General features: G+C 36.7%; 1 protein-coding gene and 1 long non-coding RNA gene across 18 annotated transcripts; both read left to right on the top strand.

Moving 5' to 3' along the window:
* Positions 1-286: 286 nt before the first annotated feature.
* Positions 287-4618, top strand: LOC133715937 (putative disease resistance protein At1g50180). Its single transcript, XM_062142640.1, has 4 exons — positions 287-1535; positions 1961-3838; positions 3971-4059; positions 4184-4618. The coding sequence occupies exons 1-3, from the start codon at positions 479-481 to the stop codon at positions 4024-4026; spliced, it is 2991 nt and encodes a 996-aa protein (XP_061998624.1). The 5' UTR covers positions 287-478; the 3' UTR covers positions 4027-4059; positions 4184-4618.
* Positions 4619-5342: 724 nt separating this feature from the next.
* Positions 5343-11080, top strand: LOC133715683 (uncharacterized). 17 transcript variants are annotated; one of them, XR_009849158.1, is made up of 11 exons: positions 5344-5916; positions 6084-6177; positions 6292-7633; positions 8000-8104; positions 8195-8391; positions 9015-9061; positions 9164-9380; positions 9681-9721; positions 9927-9975; positions 10510-10621; positions 10788-11080. It is a non-coding gene; the product is annotated as an uncharacterized LOC133715683 (long non-coding RNA). The 17 variants fall into 17 exon arrangements; XR_009849169.1 differs by having other exon boundaries at positions 5344-5741; positions 5832-5916; positions 6073-6177; positions 8195-9061; positions 9263-9380; XR_009849163.1 differs by having other exon boundaries at positions 5344-5741; positions 5832-5916; positions 8195-9061; positions 9263-9380.
* Positions 11081-13672: the final 2592 nt, after the last annotated feature.

The raw sequence follows: 13672 nt of genomic DNA on the forward strand, positions 1-13672 counted from the left end.
ATACGCTAGGTTTAATTACTTTTTTCTATTTTCTTCCACTCATACCTCTATTAAATAGGTTTAATGTTTTTTTTTTTAAATAATATTTCTCCCAGTATGTTATTCTCTCAAATTTATTTTTATTCAATAAAAAATTAATTCAAATCATTTTCTTCTGCAGTAATCCATTTAACAACTCAATAAAATATTAGCGTTGCGATAAAATCTCTTTTCGCTTTAGTTAAGAATATGAAACTTTCCAACCCACCCCAAGTTCAAATCATGAATCCGCGCCACCGGACAAAAAGAAAATGAAAAGTAGCACCCACATGGTACGTTGGCTCCACCTTTCAGCCTTATTTTCAGACTGCATTAATAGAGGTAACTACTAAGAAGCATCTTTGCATATAGAAGAACATTTGTTTTCCATCCACTGCTAAGAAGATTAATTTCACCAATTTGAGAGAGAGGAGAGAAGCAGAGAAAGAAGATCAGAAATATGGCTGAAGGTGTTGTTACTGTTGTGGCTGAAGGGATCAAGCCCCTGGGAGATTTCATCATTCAGCAAGCGAAGTTCTTGAGTGGAGTCAGCTATCAAGTTGAGCTTGCACAAGTTGAACTTCACTTGATCCGGGGCTTTCTCAGAGATGCAGATGCAAGACAAGGAGACGAAGAAGTAGTACGCATTTGGGTTAAACTGATTAGAGATGCTGCTTATGACTTGGAGGATATCATTGAATCTTTTGCCTTGAAAGTAGCTTCCAGGAGGAGAGGAGGTACTGTCAAGATTGCTCTCAAAAGGTTTGCCAGCATCTTTAATGAAGGAGTTAATCGATACAAGATTGGGTCCGAAATTGAGGATATTATAACCAAACTTTCTCATCTGAGGTCGAGTTTGCTGAGTTATAATATCAGGCAAATAAGTGGGGGTGAAGGTGTCGCTTCTTCTTTTAAGAGGCAAAGAGACCGGCGGCTAACTTACGCTCATGAAGTTGAAAGTCATACTGTTGGCTTAGAGGAAAACACAGATATATTGGTTAAGGAGTTGGTGGGAGAAGGAAAGCGTCACCGTGTTGTTTCTATTTGGGGGATGGGCGGCTCCGGAAAAACCACTCTTGCAAAACAAGGTTTTCGTCAAAATGAGGTGAAACGTCATTTTGATTGTTTCGCTTGGATTTGTATATCTCAACAATGTGAAGGCAGAGATGTCTTCGAAGAAATTTTAATTAAACTCACTTCCCCAACAATAGAGAAAAGGAAAGAAATTTCCAAAATGAAAAAGGATGAAATAGCAATGGAGGTCTGTAGTATCCAACGAGAAAAGAGATGTCTGGTGGTCCTTGATGACATATGGACTCAAGAGGCTTGGCATTCGATAAAAGCTGGATTCCCAATCAATGAGGAAACAGAGAGCCGAATATTACTCACTACTCGCAAGAAAGAAGTAGCCTCACTTGCATCCAAAAATGATAATCTCCACCAACCTCGACCACTAGATGACAACCAAAGCTGGGAACTGTTTGAAAATATAGCGGAATGTGGAAGCGATAAAACAGGTATTTGTGTTTTCAGCCAACTAATACATATTTATCTGTAATTTTCTAGCCCAAGGAAGTTTAGCATTCCATAAAACACCGTAGTGTTTTAAACTTTTCATATGCAAATGTTTCTAACTTTTTGTTTCAACATATCATATGCATGTTGTAAATGTTATTATATGCAAGAACAACAATATTATATGTTCTAGCAGATGATGACATTCTATCTACTCAGAAGTAAATATTGGAAAGAATGACCATGAAAAGGCCTCTTTCGTTTGTTCTTCAAGAACATGATATCGATCAAAAAGATTTATTGTATATGAAAGATTCTTGACTGCAAGAACTTTTACTTTGACATATAATGTCACCACTGTCAATAAATCAGTTTTCAGTAATGACTAAATCTCTCTTACCGAAGTACTGTTTCTTTTCTTTTCCAGACTTGGAAATTTATGCAAAGAAGAGAGAATTAGGAAAGAAGATGCTTGTACATTGTTCAGGTTTACCATTAGCCATCAGTGTGCTTGCTGGTCTTCTTAGTAGACGAGAGACGGTTGATGAGTGGGATACGGTACTTAGAAATGTTGATGTATACATAATGAGAGGCACAAATGTCCTTGAAAGAGAAAAGACAGGTCAGGGGTGTGGTGTTTCAGGTGTCTTGGCATTGAGTTATGATGACTTACCATCTCACTTAAAACTATGCTTTTTGTATTTAGCCCAATTTCCTGAGGATCATGAGATACGGGTAAAAAGACTTGCTCAATTATGGATTGCAGAAGGGTTTATAACTTCAACGTCAGAAATGCATGTTTCAGTGGAAAGTTTGGAAGAAATGTCATATAGTTGCTTAGTTGAATTGGTGGAGAGATCTATGGTTCAAGTTGTAGAATATGGTTTAAGTGGGAAGGTGAAAACTTGCCGTCTCCATGATTTTATGAGAGACTTGTGCTTGCGAAAGGCAGAAGAGGAGAATTTTTTCCGAATTATTAACTTTTCTGCGGGACTGGTATCTAAGACAGCCCTAATTGGCAAGGTTCGAAGACTTGCCCTCTATTTGGACGAAGATGTGAAATATGATTTCAGTATAGATGGAAGAGATGAGCACATTAGGTCTCTATTATACTTTACCCCAAAAGGGTTTGACCAAAAGTGGAACAAAAAAGTAATGCGATCAGTATTCAATGACTTCAAATTGCTTAGAGTTCTGAAGTTTGAAAAAATAGAGAGAGAATTTCAGTTACCGAAAACGATTGGGAATCTAGTCCACTTGAGGTTTCTGAGTCTGAAGCATAGTGCATATAGTGGGTTGCCATCATCTGTATCTAATCTAGTACTTTTGCAAACTCTAGATCTGCGGTATAATTATTATTTATATGAAGGATCTTGTTTTGGTCGGGAGAGGGCAACCAGAATCAGAAATGTGTTTTGGAATATGGAGCAACTGAGGCACTTATATTTACCTTGGCGTCACTATATAAGTGAACAGAAACTCTCATTTGCAAGGCTGTGCAATTTGCAGACGTTGGGTGATCTTCCAATTGAGAAATGTGAGTTAAATGATCTTGTTCAGTTAAGCAATCTGAAGAAAATATCCATAATCGTATCACAGCCTAGTCACTTGGAAAAGTTCAAGAACATGTTGATATCGAGAAGTATAACATATGAGCATCTTCGATCGCTATCTTTGAAGCTAAACCGAGATGATAATGAGGATATAGCAAGAGATATAGTGTTAAGGTGTCCTTATTTATACAAACTGCGACTGCTTGGGAAAATGACGGAGTTTCCAAAAGAGCTCCTGGGCTATCCAAAACTCACCAAGATAACGCTGGTTAGTACAGAACTGAGATGTGACCAGATAGATATAGTGAAGATGCTGCCCAAGTTAAGGGTGCTTTACCTGGGTAGTGATGCTTTCAAATCAAAAACAATGGTTTTCTCCCCAGGAGGCTTTCCTCATCTGGAATTTCTTACACTAAGTGCTTTGTTTATGTTGAACGAGTGGAGGGTGGAGAAAGAAGCCATGCCTAGTCTTCAGAGATTGCATATTGAATGGTGCCTACAATTATGGGAAGTTCCAGATGGGCTTCAACATATTACTACCCTCAAGGAATTAACAATCAACGTGATGACCAGTAGATTCTGCAGTAGGGTTAGGGAAGGAGGAGAGGATTTCTACAAAATTAAACATGTACCTTCTATTATAATCACAAATATTCAACCCGACTACAAGAAAGACAAGGAGCCAGAAATGGAGGAAGCAGCAGGTGCGTGTCGAGTAGTTGCTAATGACTCTGAGAAATCAACTGTGGACGGTATGTGACTAATTGACTCTGTCCGTTTTATAATAGCATAGCCTCATATATTGTGATCAAATTAATATTTTTATTAATTAAATTTTTTACTTTTATTCCTGGTGTATGGTGATGCATCTTGATTATGAATAGCTCCTCTGCCCCCTGAAGAAAAAACAGAGGAAATACAAGCTGCATCCACTCCTTAATTAGTTAAATCCACAAGTTCGACTTTATATATGGTCAGTCTTTTCTCCCAGTCCCTGATAACACCCACATATATTTATAGCTCTTTGTGTTTCACATAGAATCAGACTAATGTGACATTGTGATGTATATATCTGGAACTTGTTTTACTCCTTGCAGCTTGATTACAACAGATGTGAACAAGGCTATACGCCGTTTGCAGTGCTAGATGTCCCAGCTTTGTATATATTTGTATGTTGTAATCAGTCCAACAACGTACTTTCATCGCAGATTGATCACCCTTTCAGTTTCAGAATTTCCAGATTACTTCACCTATAAGCTGAAAGCAAAATAAAAAGTTGTAATTTCATTGTACCCTAACCAGTTCTTTATATTGTGGCCTGGTGTTCAATATCTGGTATGCTGAATATTATTGGGTATATAGTAACAAAACGAGGCGACATTGGGCTATGTTCTTTGGGCTTTATCAGATAGCCAATCCGAATGGCCGGCCTTTAATTCTTCCCCACCCAATTCCGCTTTCTCTTTCCTTTGTCTTTCTTCCCCGATCGAGTCCCCCCACCGCTTCACACAGAGTATTCATGTCTCTCTTTTTCTTTTTCTAAATTATGCTTTCTTTCCTGACCTAGGGTTTCAAATTAGGTTTGAATACGTTGCTTTTTTATCCTCTGAATTTGATCTTTACGGTATAATTAGCTCTCTAGGTTTTGTTTTAGAGTGAGTTATGTTTACACTGTAATGTCTGGTTAATTACCTTGACTCTCACTATGCCAAAAAGGCCTTCAGACGACACACTTCAGACGACATAAGTTTTGTTTTATGTCGTCTGAGTTTTTCAGACGACATAATTTTTGTTTCTGTTGTCTGAATATACACTAAAACCATACTGGTTTAATTTGGAAAAATGGTGAGCATTCAGACGACACATTTGTGTAGTTGTAGAATGTGGTGATTTCCTATCTCAAATTTGGATAAGTGGTGAGTATTCAGACGACACATTTGTGTAGTTGTAGAAGGTGGTGATTTCCTATCTCAAATTTGGATAAGTGGTGAGTATTCAGACGACACATTTGTGTAGTTGTAGAAGGTGGTGATTTCTTATCTCAAATTTGGATAAATGGTGAGCATTCAGACAACACATTTGTGTAGTTGTAGAAGGTGTTGATTTCCTATCTCAAATTTGGAGGGATATCCAAAAGTTGATGAGCTTTTCCCTCTCAAATAGCCAAGCCTAGTTAACTAGAAATTGACATTTGGACAACATTTAAATGTTGTCTAATTGTGGAGGTTGTTTTAAAAAAATTTGAGTTATTTTGGCTTGTGCTTTTTGACCCCTATCCCTCGCAATAATTAAGTCATTTTCTCTCCTTCTCACTCTGCTCTCTCAACCCGACCTGGAACCCGCGACTTGTGCTTTTTGACCTCTATCCCTCACAATTATCCTTCTCATCAGCTCTCTCAGATCTCGATTCTCACTCTCTCGATTCTTCTTCTTAACCTCTCCTTCTTCTTCTTGGTCTCTATTTCATCTTTCGCGTCCGGATTATGGAGCTCTCCAGCAACCAGTAGAGCACTCTAGAAAAATTAGGCTTCTTCGCTATTTAGGTTCTTCCATTTGTGGGCTTCTCGATTTGGGGATTTCACGGGTACTCAATTAGCCACTTCGACAATCCAATCTTGCTTAGATTCATTCAGTTTACTTTGACATCCATAGCTGGTGAGTTAAATTCGAGATTTTAGATTAGGGTTTTGATTATTTGGCAAAATTTAAGAAATCTGGTGTTTTCGTTTGTGTTTAATCTGAGAGTGGACATTGGGGCTTGCTAAATCAAATCAAAATTATTCTGTCATGGTCTCAGAGGATGGAACTGCTCCGGCTACTACACGAATGGGTAATCCATTCTCTCCTTCTCAATTTTTCTATCTTTTGTGGGTAATGGGTAAAACCAAATTGGGGTTTTTTTGTCTGATTTTGATTTTGGGGTTTCATTCTGATTTTGATTTTGGGGTTTGTTTCTGACTTTGATTTTGTGGTCCCTCACTCTGAGGATGACTGCAGGAGGCGTTCTAGAGGCAATCCAGATTCAAGAGAATTTTTGTGTTTAGTGGGAGCAGTCTGGTTATAGAAGAACATTTAATATTTTTGTACATAGGTATTATTTGCGCATCAGCATTATCGTTTTGAATGTAAACTTTCTTAGTCTTCAAGGTAGAGTTTCTTTGCTTTGGTATATATCATTGAGCTTATGTGTTTTTGGTTTGTACAGGGAGAGGGAATTTCAGTAGCAAGATGATCGATTTAGCTATGAAGACCACCTCAAACTCTTCGTCGACAACTCTAGATCGATCAAGACCAAGCTTACAGTTCAGTAATCAATGGTGTTTCTATTCATGTTATTAGTTAACTGATAAAGATAAAGCCTTTAACCCTCTTAATATGTTCTTTAATTTTCTAGGATTATTCATATGATATGAAGTAGAGTATTCACAATTGTGTTGGGCTTTGATTTTTGAGTGTGCTTTTGTTTTCAATGGGATTTCCTATTGGTGGTGGCATCAAAATGATTTTGTTTTTGGTTTTTGTTTTACTGAAATTGGGAGGTTGCTGTTAGCCTAATCGCCAAATTCAAAACCACCGGAAGTAGATCTTGGTAAGGAGAAATGTCTTTAATAATCTGCCATCTTCAACCCAACTCAACTCAGGCAGTTTCTTTGTCCATCTTCAGTAGATCTTGGTAAGGAGAAATTTCTTGGTAAGGCATTTTCTTTCTCCATCTTCAGCAGATCTTGGTAAGGAGAAATTTCTTGCTAAGGCATTTTCTTGATCTGCTGAAGGAGAAATTTCTTGTTGAGGCACTTTCTTTCTCCATCTTCAGCAGATCTTGGTAAGGCATTTTCTTTCTCCATCTTCAGCATTTCCATCAACAACCCAACTTAGGCATCCTCTTCCTCCTCCTCCTTCTACATTAGGTAAAGGTCATTTTTCATGTTTGCTTTGCTAAGTTCTTTGTTTTGATTTCTAGGAATTTGCTAGAAAATTTTTTGACATTGGAATTTAGCAATAGGTGGTTAACCATATATAGCCAATAAGTGGATGCGTTGAGAGTGTGGTTTTGATATGGGTTTCAAAGTTTTTGACCGTTTGTGTTTGAATGCCACTCCTTGAAATTGGTATCATGTGTTCACTTACTAGTAAGCATAATATTTTGAGCACTTTCAGTACTAGTAGAATTGTGTTTTCTTGTGTCTTGTGTTTGAGTAATAAAGTCTAGAATGAGATGAGATGAGAATGTCTTGAGAGTGTAAGTAACAAGGTTTTAGATAGTCTGATGTTGTAGGACATAATGAAAGAGATGTAAATAAGGATATAGTCAGTGACTGATTTACACCATCCCCTAAAAGATATTAATTGTGTACAAAAAATATATGAATAAGGGATAGTTTACTCCCATTTTCTCCATTTTCGGTACCCTAATTTGCAGTCTTGATGCTTCATGAGCAAGCAGCTCCTGTAGTTACTTAAAGAATGCTAGCTACATATACTTTGACTCCAACTACTTGAAGTTTGACAAGTTCGATGATCTTTGCCCGGTTGCACTTGTTAAAGAGGTACAACATCAATGTCTTCTATTTTGGTTACCTATGTAACATGACCCATTTACATTGATATTATAAGAAAATGTTTGTTTGTTGCGGTGCTGTAAGTCGAAGTTATAATGATAAATACTGCTATGTGACACCTCCCACTTTCTTTATAGTTTCTCAAGTTATAATTTACAGTAGTCATATTAAGTATACCCATCCAGATGCAAACTAGTCATTATTGCTGAGCAAATCATATAACTCTAGTCAGTCCCTTGTAAAGCCACTTTTTTTTCTTCTTTTCTGAAGCATCTCTAAAGAAATTAAAACTTATATATCCTTATTTTTGCATATCCAATATTATCCATCATTGACCAAACTTCTTTTTATTAGTTAACTGAGAGAGGTGGTTACATGGACCCTTGAAGCTATGTGACGCACCAGGAATAAGAGGTGCCTACGGGTGTATGTCAATAAGGATATAGGCATTGAACAAGGGTAAAGCTATGTGACACCTCCCACTTTCTTACATACCAACCTTCTCAGCTCTATCAATCTAGTTACTCCCTATATATGTTGTATTTGCAGGGACATCTACAATCATTTTGTAAGTGATGCAACTGGCCGGAGGAGCAACTCTATGCAAACAGAGATAGGTACTCCAGCTGATCCCTTCCCAGCAAGGTTTGTTTACTTATTTCTTTTAAAATAATGCACATATATAAGAGATCATCAAGATTGGGAATCAAGAAGGGGGGATTTGCAACATATTTGGGATCGGTAAGGTGAGTATTACATATTTCCTTATAGCTTCCTCTCTTTATTGGTTTTTTTTTTTTTTTTGGCTTTTCTGCAGTAGGTGTCTCTTGATTTATTTACCTTAACTCTTGTCTTATAAGTTTTTTAAGCATTCTCTCTCGTTAGGTGGGACTAGTTGTAGCATTGCAATGTGGTCATTAAATTTTTTTTTTTTTTTTGAGTGCAAGGTTTAGAGTTGGTTAGGGTTTTCTGAAACAAGAATTATTACTTATGATATGATGAATTTTGTTGACCATTCAGAGTTTGAGTTTTTGCATCGTAACACAGGGAATAGAAGTTTTGTTTGATGTTAGAAAGGGTTAGAGTTGGTTAGTGAAACAAGATTTAGTATCAATGTAAAAACAGTAAGATGAATGAGCAGCCTTTTAGTTTTAACTTGTAATGCAGTAGATAAAGCTTTTGTTTGCTGTTAGAAATGAATTATATGGTTAACCAAAATTGTATTGTTTATAATGAATTTAACTAGTACTGGATGCATCTATAAATGGTATTTTCTGTATCAGAATTTTTACCACTGACTGTGTTTGTCCTTCAGGCTTGTAACTTTATTATTATTTAATTACCAGGGATTTATTTTGGTTGTTTTCAGGGGTCGGAATTCATGGTGTCCTACTTTTCATAACATTGATTGGAAAGGTGTGGTGAACTTATTTAGTATTCTGTACCTTTTTTTTTAAATATTTTATTTGAAGAGTGAACAATGCATTAGATTATAATCGTCTTCTGGTAACTACACAGATGTTTGTGAACCTTGGTTCAGCGGGGAGTGGTCTAGCTTTATGCAGAGAAGGTCCTCTCGATAATTGTCCTTTAATGATAATTATTCTTTGTTTCCAGAGAACGGGGGAAGGAGGAGGAGGAGGAGGAGGAGGAGGAGGAGGAGGATCCGACCAACAGCAGAGAGTTTCTCCACTGTTTGAGATTTGCAATCGACATCAATCCGGACAAAGATTGGGTTAGCATCATCAATCATTATCCTTAGCTTTTTCTTCTTCAAGTTATCCATCTGATACACTATAAATCTCTTCTTTCAATTAAACTAAACCTTGAATAGTTTTTGGAAAGCAAGAAACACATGTTCTCAATTGAAAACAAGAATTTGTATCTAATTTAAGGATTAAAATTTTGTGTTTTTGATAATCTCACAAAACAAGAATTTTGTGAGATTATCAAAAACACTAACCTCACATTATAATACCATACAATGGCTTCAGGACTGAAAGTACTGAGCTCTGGCAATTTTATTCTGTGGCAGGTGAAGGAATGCATGTCAGCCTTGCTGCGTTTTGCGAAGAGGTCTAGTTCTGAAAAATAAAAGTTAAAACAATGAAAGTATTTTAGTCTTCCCGAGCTGACAATGTGTTTCTGTGTAACTAAGTATCATTTGAAATTTTCTTTTCCGTTTCATATGTTGAATATAGGGATAGTGCCAGGAAAGCTCTAAGTTCTGCTACTTGATTATGCCTTAAACAGAAATTCAACTTTATTTTTTCTCTTGTAGGCCTCATTTGAGCGAGCAAAAAAATGGGTGCTAGAACTGAAATCACAAGGTATTGCTCGCACTTTCTTGCTGTCTAAACTCACTCAGTCCTTGGCTGCTTTAAACAATTTTAGGCTATAACTTTAATTTCAGTTTTGTTTAGGTGTTGTACTCTGTATACTAACTTTCTATGCGAGTTTGCGTCTTTCAATATAGCTAATTCTATCTACTTGGATCATTCTCTTATGACAAGGCAATCCAAATATGGTCATAGCACTAGCTGGGAATAAAGCAGATCTAGTAGAGTCAACTCTCGGTCAATATGCACTTGTTGCTTTATTTTAGCATTCTTACTATGGTGTTTGAAAGCTTTTAAATTTTTTATTTTATTCTTTTCTTATAAGGGAACACGTAAAGCCATGAAAGATGTTTGTTTGAAATATAATCGATGTCAAGATTTTGCTTCTAGTTAGTTTGTTAGTCATGAGGTATCATCTTGTTTCTTGCTATGTTCTTGCTCTAATTGGGCTCGTCGTTTGAAGGTTTTTGTTGTTTTCTTGCAAGCTAATATGTTCTCTAATCTATTCTCTGATTTGCTTCAAAGGGCTGTAAGACATCTCTTTGTGCTGGCTTGTTGTAAGAAAATGGATCCTTATTTACTGGCTATCATTTTCATGGATGCCCACAATAGCAAAGACAAATTTAATCATGCTTTGGTAAGCTTTTTTCTTTTCTTTTCTTTGGTAAGGACACTTGAGTAATGTGGCTTGATGTTTTGCTATTTTGTTTATTATTCTGCTAAACTGCTTTGTCCTTGGTTGCATGATATCTGATCCAGCAAAACAAGGATATAACTTCATTCTATGTGCATATTATCTGCAGGGTTATGCATATATACTCACGCACCCCGGAATACCTTCCGTCTTCGATGACCACTTCTATGATTCGGGTGATTCCATTCATGATCAGATTGTGAAACTGGTACAGCAGTATGGCTAGCTAGTTCTTTTATTAACTTGTGTCTAGTAGAAATTCTTCCTTCTTTAAGCATTTGGACTTGTCTGCATGTCCAGATTAGTAGATATGGGTCATTTTGAATTGATATTCATGATTAGGTTTGTGTACATGAGACAATGGTGGATTAATGGAAATTGTAATGACTGATTTTGGATGTAGATTTTATGGTTTCGTACTTTCATGAATGGGCAATTTTAGTTTCCAAAATGTATGCATACCAATTGTAACAGGGGACAACTAATATGTGTTATCTCAAATTGCAAGCTACAACAAAAGCACACCAAAATGTGTGGTTGCAACTGCACACAAACAACACAAAAATCAATTAGAAGTGTATTGTCTTTTTGGCATTCGTACAACAGAAAATTGTAGTCTGAATGGAAAAACAACAACAAAAGTTTGATAAAAATGTTGGCTAAAGCGTATCACAACAACAAATAAGTGTGGTTGGATTTAACCAAAGATAATATATAAGACTTACAATTTGTGGTCCCTTTTATATTCAGACCACAAATATTTGTCATGTTAATAACCTCAGACGACAGAAATATGTCTTGTAAATATGCTTCACACAATAGAATTTATATCAGAATGTAGTTGTTTTGTTTCTCATACAACACAAAACTGTTGTGTGATTACGTTTAAAGATACATATCGCAATGGTCCTGAAATGCAAAACTCATCAAACGACACAAGATTTTTATTTGTTTCTGTCGTCTGAAAAATCAGACGACAAAAGTGTTCTGTCGTCTGATACCCCCAAGTTCTGTCGTCTGATTTTTCAGACGACAGAAGTGTTCTGTCTTCTGATACCCCCAAGACACGACACCGTACTAGACGACATATTTTGGTTCATTCAGACGACAGAACAGTTCTGTCGTCTGAAGGCCTTTTTGGCATAGTGTCTTCATACTGGAATTTTGCACTGATAATAATAGAATTATGAGTATCTATAATCCTCATCACAAATTTGTTGCCCTTTTAACCGTACAAAAGAAGAGAAATACAGTATAGAGGACCAAGTATTTGATGTAAAGTGTAGTCGATCATGTGGAGAAGCAACTCAAATGCGCGCAAATATGGATTTTGCAAGCAACAATTTTTGTTCTTGTAATTCCAAAGAACCTCACTAACGAAAATAGGCTTTATAGAGCTCCAAAAACAGCGATGCTATTGCTGAAATATTAGGAGATGAGAACATGAAAAGAGAAGACGTGCCGCATATCAGAAAGTATATGGGAATAATGTGATATTTTTATTCATCTCTCAAGGAGGTTTATATAGTATTACATCCATGTACACAAAGGAAAGTAATCAATCTTAATCTAAGTCAACTATAACACTAATGCTAATTGATACACATAATAAATCTAATTGATACACAAAATAAATCATAATAAAGTTAATTGATACAGCTCATGTCAACACTCTCCTTTAAGTTGGTGCATAGATATCTCGAATGCCCAACTTGTCAAGTGAGCTGTGGAATACCTTACCAGAAACAGCTTTTGTTAGAATATATGCAAATTGATGTCTTCACATGGGGTGCATCAATAATCTCTTATTCCAGTTTTTCCTTAATAAAGTGTCTATCAACTTCAACACGTTTTGTTCTATCATGTTGAACTAGATTATGTGTATGTCTATTGCTGCCTTGTTGTCACAAAAGAGATTCATAGCTTGTTTGAGCTTGAACACTAAGTCCTTCAATAAGTTATGTAGCCATAACATTTCACAAACACCTTGGGGCATTCCTCTATATTCTACCTCCGCACTAAGTCTGGCAACTACTTCCTATTTCTTACTCCTCCATGTAACAAGGTTACCTTCTACAAATGTGAAGTATCCTGAGGTTGATCTTCTATCAGTGATACATCTAGCCTAGCCTGCATTAGTGTATCCAGCCACTTCCAAATGATTATTTTTAGAAAACATGATCCCTTTTCCTAGAGCTGACTTCAAATAACTAAGAATACGGTATACTGCATTCATGTGGTCTTCACTCGAAGCATGCATGAACTAGCTCACCACATTCACAGCATATGCAATGTCAAGACGAGTGTGAGAGAAATAAATGAGTTTGCCAACTAGTCTTTGATATCTTGCTCGGTTAGTAGGCACTTGATAAGGATATTCTGCTAACTTGTGATTTTGCCCCATTGGTGTATCTGCAGGTTTGCAAGCCAGCATGCCTGTTTCAGTGAGTAGGTCTAAGACATATTTCCTTTAAGTTAGGAACATGCCTTGTTCTGATCTGGCCACCTCAATGCCTAGGAAGTACTTCAACCCACCAAGATCTTTCATCTCAAATTCAGATGATAGATAAGCTTCCAACTTCTTTACTTATTCCAGATCATCTCCTGTCACGATCATATCATCCACATAGATTATCAAAGCAGTCAGCTTACCCTTCCTGCGCTTCAAGAAGAAAGTGTGATCTGAGTTACTCTGCTTGTAGCCAAATGCCTTCATGGACTGTCTTAACCTTCCAAACCATAAGCTGGGAGATTGCTTGAGTCCATATAGAGATTTCTTCAATCTACACACCATTCCTTCCTACGAAGGTACAATGAACCCTGGGGGTAGATTCATGAATACTTCCTCCTTCAGATCTCCATGTAAGAATGCATTCTTCACATCAAACTGCTTCAGGGGCCAATCCAAGTCCGTAGCTAGAGACAGTAGGACATGGCTACTACTAATCTTGGCTACTGATGCAAATGTTTCCTGATAATCAATATCATATGTCT

Source organism: Rosa rugosa, chromosome 6 (genome assembly GCF_958449725.1).
Source record: "Rosa rugosa chromosome 6, drRosRugo1.1, whole genome shotgun sequence".
NCBI classification, from domain to species: domain Eukaryota; kingdom Viridiplantae; phylum Streptophyta; class Magnoliopsida; order Rosales; family Rosaceae; genus Rosa; species Rosa rugosa.